Source organism: Lactuca serriola, chromosome 5 (assembly GCF_051521515.1).
Source record: "Lactuca serriola cultivar US96UC23 chromosome 5, Lser_US96UC23_V15, whole genome shotgun sequence".
NCBI lineage: Eukaryota > Viridiplantae > Streptophyta > Magnoliopsida > Asterales > Asteraceae > Lactuca > Lactuca serriola.
In genome coordinates this window covers 257849412-257854377 of record NC_136412.1, presented here as the reverse complement: position 1 = coordinate 257854377, position 4966 = coordinate 257849412, and the positions used below count along the sequence as shown (strand labels likewise).

The 4966-nt window shown below is 32.7% G+C and overlaps 1 protein-coding gene across 1 annotated transcript; it reads left to right on the top strand.

Moving 5' to 3' along the window:
• The first annotated feature begins 2494 nt into the window (after positions 1-2494).
• LOC145054086 (EKC/KEOPS complex subunit tprkb-like protein) lies at positions 2495-4407 on the top strand. Its single transcript, XM_079002213.1, has 7 exons — positions 2495-2675; positions 3211-3280; positions 3369-3435; positions 3556-3678; positions 3765-3848; positions 3974-4060; positions 4127-4407. Exons 2-7 carry the CDS (start codon positions 3213-3215, stop codon positions 4211-4213), a joined length of 516 nt encoding a protein of 171 aa, XP_078858339.1. The 5' UTR covers positions 2495-2675; positions 3211-3212; the 3' UTR covers positions 4214-4407.
• Positions 4408-4966: the final 559 nt, after the last annotated feature.

The window sequence follows — 4966 nt, the reverse complement described above, 5'->3', positions numbered from 1 at the left end:
ATGACACTGTAGCCCTACAATGCATTCTATATTTGCCCATTCAATCCCTTATGTTATTTTCGTGCCTTTTAAAGGGAGCAAACTTATTAGTGACTTATCTTTTTAGGCCCTCTACCTTTTGTAGTCGGTTTCAGTCAAAACTGAGAATGTAAAAGTCAAAATCACGCAACATTCTGCCATTCCATAGTCAAATTGAGAATGCATATGTCAAAATCACAAAATGATTCAAGGAATCATAAGCATCCATAGAGTTATGGACAGTGAACACGGTGAGTTATCAAGTGCAATGGATCTATTAAGGATATTGATTTGGAGACACATGAAAAAATGATCAAGTTTCTAAGATAGAAGAATCCATCAATTCTCATTTTCCAAGCAAGAATATGGATTTCTCACCTATTCTTTGCGACAAAGTTGACAAAGAAATCGGTAATATATATAAAAGTGTTGCTCCATTCATGCAGTTGTTAACTGCATGAACTTATCACTTCCAATTTGCCAAAAACCAAAAAATCCATAACAAATTCAGTTCTAACATTCATCAAATTATAGCTTGTAAACCATTATGCCAAAAAAACAAAACCCAACTGAACAATAATCAAACCTTCAACTTCCAATTTTGGCTTACCAACTCCTTCAAGCAGATCTTCAGGCTCCGATTTTGTATTGCCACTTCCCTCAAGCTTTAATTTTGGACCTCAACAGTATGCACATAATTTTTAGCGTCATCAACCCACAAAAGAAACCCACTATTAGGTCCTTGCAGATTTCAATCATCAATTAGCAAAGTTAGGTTAGAATTGAAAAAACTCAAATGTTTCTTGAGAATGGAGTACCATATTCGGGCAAGCATGGTATTCTCTACTGGGATTTTGCTTAGTGGTGGAAGTCCTTATGATTGTCATGCTTCCACAATCACACCTCACCATAATTTTCTTATTCGGATGCAGCAAAAGAAGAAAAAAGAAAGAGACGAAGAAGAAGAAACTTAGAAAAAGAAGGAAGGAAGGAAATTTTCTTAATGAAGCCGTTGCAAAGACTGGTTAATTGGTGAACTGGTCATCGTTTTAGATGAGGAAGTCATCGGCTGACCCCTTCAGTTCTTTAAAAAGGACCAAATCGATCCGACAAAACAAATTTTGTTCTCTTAAAAGGCACAAAAAATAACATAAGAGACTAAATGACAAATGTGAAATAGGCTTGAATGGGTAAGTTTATTCTTAGGGATAATGACTTAAAAGGGTAATATATTTTTCGATTTGTACACATTTAGTCACTGAGTTTTTTTTCGTCCACATTTACCCCTTCAACTTGTTAAACTGTACACATTTAGTCCTTATGACCGGCTACTCCAGGTTAGCCGGTAAAAATGACTTAATAGAGTAATATATTTGTCACTTTGTACACATTTAGTCATTAATATTTTTGTACACATTTAGTCCTTAATATTTTTTTTGTTGCAAAATAAGTCATTTTTGTTTTTGTATTCATTCAGTACTTATGAATGATTTCCTTAGGTTTTTCTCACGACATCTTATATGGGATAGTCATATGGTGGTGGGATAGTTTCAGGTGGTCCTGCTATATGTTGTAGGCTAAGATACCTGGTGCAGGTCGGCTATGAGTTGTAGGCACGAAGACTCGAGAAGAGCGGTTGGATTAAGGCGTCATGCCAACAAACCCTAGGTATTCAAGTCTAATGACTGATTGGACCTGTTGCATGTTGGCATTTCAGTCCGATGACTGATTGGGCAAGGTATAGCAATCTGATGAGTGTGGGTCCGTTACGCATGATAATATGTTTGTTGTGTTGGGTATTTGGGGGAAACTCACTAAACTTTGTGCTTAACCAATTGTTTATATTTTCAAGTTCTATCGTTGGTCGTGGGAAGACGAATGCATAACTGTACACACTCATCAACAATATTGAGGATTACGTATTTCTTATATTACTCTGATTTTCGATAAATGTATTTTTGAATAAACGTTTTTTTCTTAATAATGGATTTATAATTAGGGAGTTTTGTCTTATTTAAAAATGAAATTTTTTGGTCGTGAAAACGAGACATGACACGTAAACATCAACAGCCTCACACACTTCATCAATGATTATCCTACGTAAGATATCGTAAGAAAAACCTAAAGAAAACATTCATAAGTATTGAATGTGTACAAAAACAAAAATAACTTATTTTGAAACAAAAAAATATTAAGGACTAAATGTGTACAAAAATATTAAGGACTAAATGTGTACAAAATAAAAAATATATTACCCTATTAAATCATTTTTCTTGGCTAACCTGGATTAACCGGTCATAAGGACTGAATGTGTACAGTTCAACAGGTTGAAGGGGTAAATATGGACGAAAAAAAAACTCAGTGACCAAATATGTACAAATTGAAAAATATATTACCCTTCTAAGTCATTATCCCTTATCCTTTTAAAAAAAAAAAAAAAAAAAAAAAATCCAAAGAAATTAGAAAAATAGACCACATTGCCACTTTGCCCTAAACAGAGCGCTGTTCTCCTCTCTTCTGCAAACACACATCGTGACTCCACTATCATCTCCTACCTTCGCCAACGTCCCCGTTACCCCCTTCTCCAGCGCAGCTGTCGTCACCTTTTCCAGCGCCGCCGTATACTTTCCCTCCTCTCTCCATCGGCGATACCTCCGGTAAATCTCTCAGCGAATCTGCTATCAATTTGGTTTTTTAACTTATTAGAACCTCCGTCATCGGTGCCACTGCAATTTTTTCCGGTTTATCCATTTTTTTTTCTAGTCTATAATCTCTGGTTCATATTGAAGTCTCGGGAGATATTGAGTCAAGAAATCTACAGTGTTTGAACGCGTATATATTTGTCTTGAATTGATTTGTGCAGCAATAAACTCTATATGTGAATTTGATGTGGTTTGTATACACTTAGTACATTTCAAATGCAAAATGGATATGGCTGTTTATAGTATTATATATGTAATAGCTGATATGAAGTGTGATTTAGTGAGGGATTTTGTCTAAAATAAGTTAGGATTTAAATGTATTTTTGGTTGACAAGAAATCATAGAGTATTAATTTTGATTGTTACGATGTTCTGTAATTTTTATAATTATTCAGTAAGTTGATTCAAATATTTTATCAAACAAGAATATTCCATTTAACAAAAAATAGTACAAAAAGTTAAAATGATCATTGTTTGAATTTCATTTGCAGAAATGAAGCACTGCGACATTTCTGGAACAACTCTGTCTGTTGCTCTCTTCACAGAGGTCGCTAATTCCAAGTACTCCTCTCTCCATTTCTCTATTTCCCTAAATTTACACGTGTCTGCCATTCTTTACCTACAAATTATTCTTACACAAATCATTAAGGGAACTTTTGGAGCTGATGCAAGCTGGAACACTAGAGCCTGAAATAGCCCTTCTCAATGCATCTTTGGTAGGCATGCTTTAACTAGCCTCCCCATTTGTTGAAAAGACGTGAATGCCCTCCTGTTGTGTAATAAACACAGATCTATTATTCCTTATCTAATATGAGTTTCCATGAAACAATGTTTAGATTCCAGATATTTTCCCGGTTTTAGCAGCTGCTCATAAAACACTTGTATCCAAATCAAGGGATTCATTGACAACTCGGACTCTTCATTCTGAGCTTGTTTATAATTACTCAGGATCTAAACATGTAATGTAACAACAATCTTTCACAATATCATCTTGTGTTTATTGTTTATGAAGCTTTATTCTCACAAATGTGCTTTTTTTTAACAGATTTCTGAATCATTAAAACGTTGTGGTATCTCTGATAGCACCACATATATTCTTGCTGCTCGATTTAATGCTTCTGAAGAAGAGGTGAGATTGATCATGTAATGAATTTTCTCTTTTTTTTATTTTATTTTTTATTTTTTTTTTATTAATAATAAATGTTGATGTAGTAGAGTTTGCAATAAGGAGTAAGTTATTGTTTGTTTGTGTAGTTGAATGCAATGAAGACGCTTATCAAAGGAAAGGAAATTGATTTAGAAGAGTTGGAAGGAAGAGCAAACAAATCTCAAATACTAAAGGTTTAAATTTGATAATTGATTTTTCTTTTATTTCTTTTTGTTAATGCTAAATATTTTTTTCATCAGCAATACAAAATAACGGGGGTAGAACTGGGAATATCAACAATTGGAGATGCAATAACTTGTAGGATTGCTGCTCGTGATGCTTTGTGAGGGTACCCATTTGAAGTTTTTTTTTTTTATCCTTTGTGTGTTTTTTCTGGAAAGGGTTTTGAATTTTCATTTCTCGTTTTCTGTTAAGATAACAACACTGTTGTATTTGAAAAATACATGGTTTGAATTTGTATAAATTCTTGATTCAGAATCTGGTGTCAATTAGGAAATACAGTGAATTGTTGAAAACTTAAGTCCTGTTTGGCAAAAACAAGCTAATATTATTGTAACTTACTATTTGGAAAAACTACAAAAGCCATTTATTTTAGCTTATGAATTAAGCTTATAAGCTTTTGATAAGCTATTTTGAGATAGTTTTTGAGAAGCTTATGGAACTTTTTCAGAATTATTCCAAATATACCTTTAATTATATCAATTTTTTTAGTTATATATCAAAATGTCTATTTATGTCATTTTATATTGCAATCTAGCTTATAAGCTAGTTTTTACCAAAAAGGCCTTAAAAGTATAACATGTGTTGGTCTTGAGAATAATCATTTGTAGGGGCGTTTGATTTGTAGAAAACATGAAGAAATTAGAAATTTAGAATATGAATGAATAAAACATTAAGAAATTGAAATATAAAGAAATTAAAATCTTAATGAATTGTAATTTGTCAAGAAATGAATTGGAATTCAATATGAAAATTAAACAGTTATTGATTTTCACTTGTGGTAATTGTTATTTGTTTATTTATTTGAATGAATTCTATTGGCTACTCTGAATTTACGAACCAAACACGTCTTAAAAAAA

Coding starts and splice junctions, on each gene's coding strand:
- LOC145054086 (XM_079002213.1), top strand. CDS start 3,213: ATGAAGCACTGCGACATTTCTGGAACAACTCTGTCTGTTGCTCTCTTC. Junction 3,281..3,368: donor ACAGAGGTCGCTAATTCCAA/GTACTCCTCTCT, acceptor CAAATCATTAAG/GGAACTTTTGGAGCTGATGC. Junction 3,679..3,764: donor ATTACTCAGGATCTAAACAT/GTAATGTAACAA, acceptor TTTTTTTAACAG/ATTTCTGAATCATTAAAACG.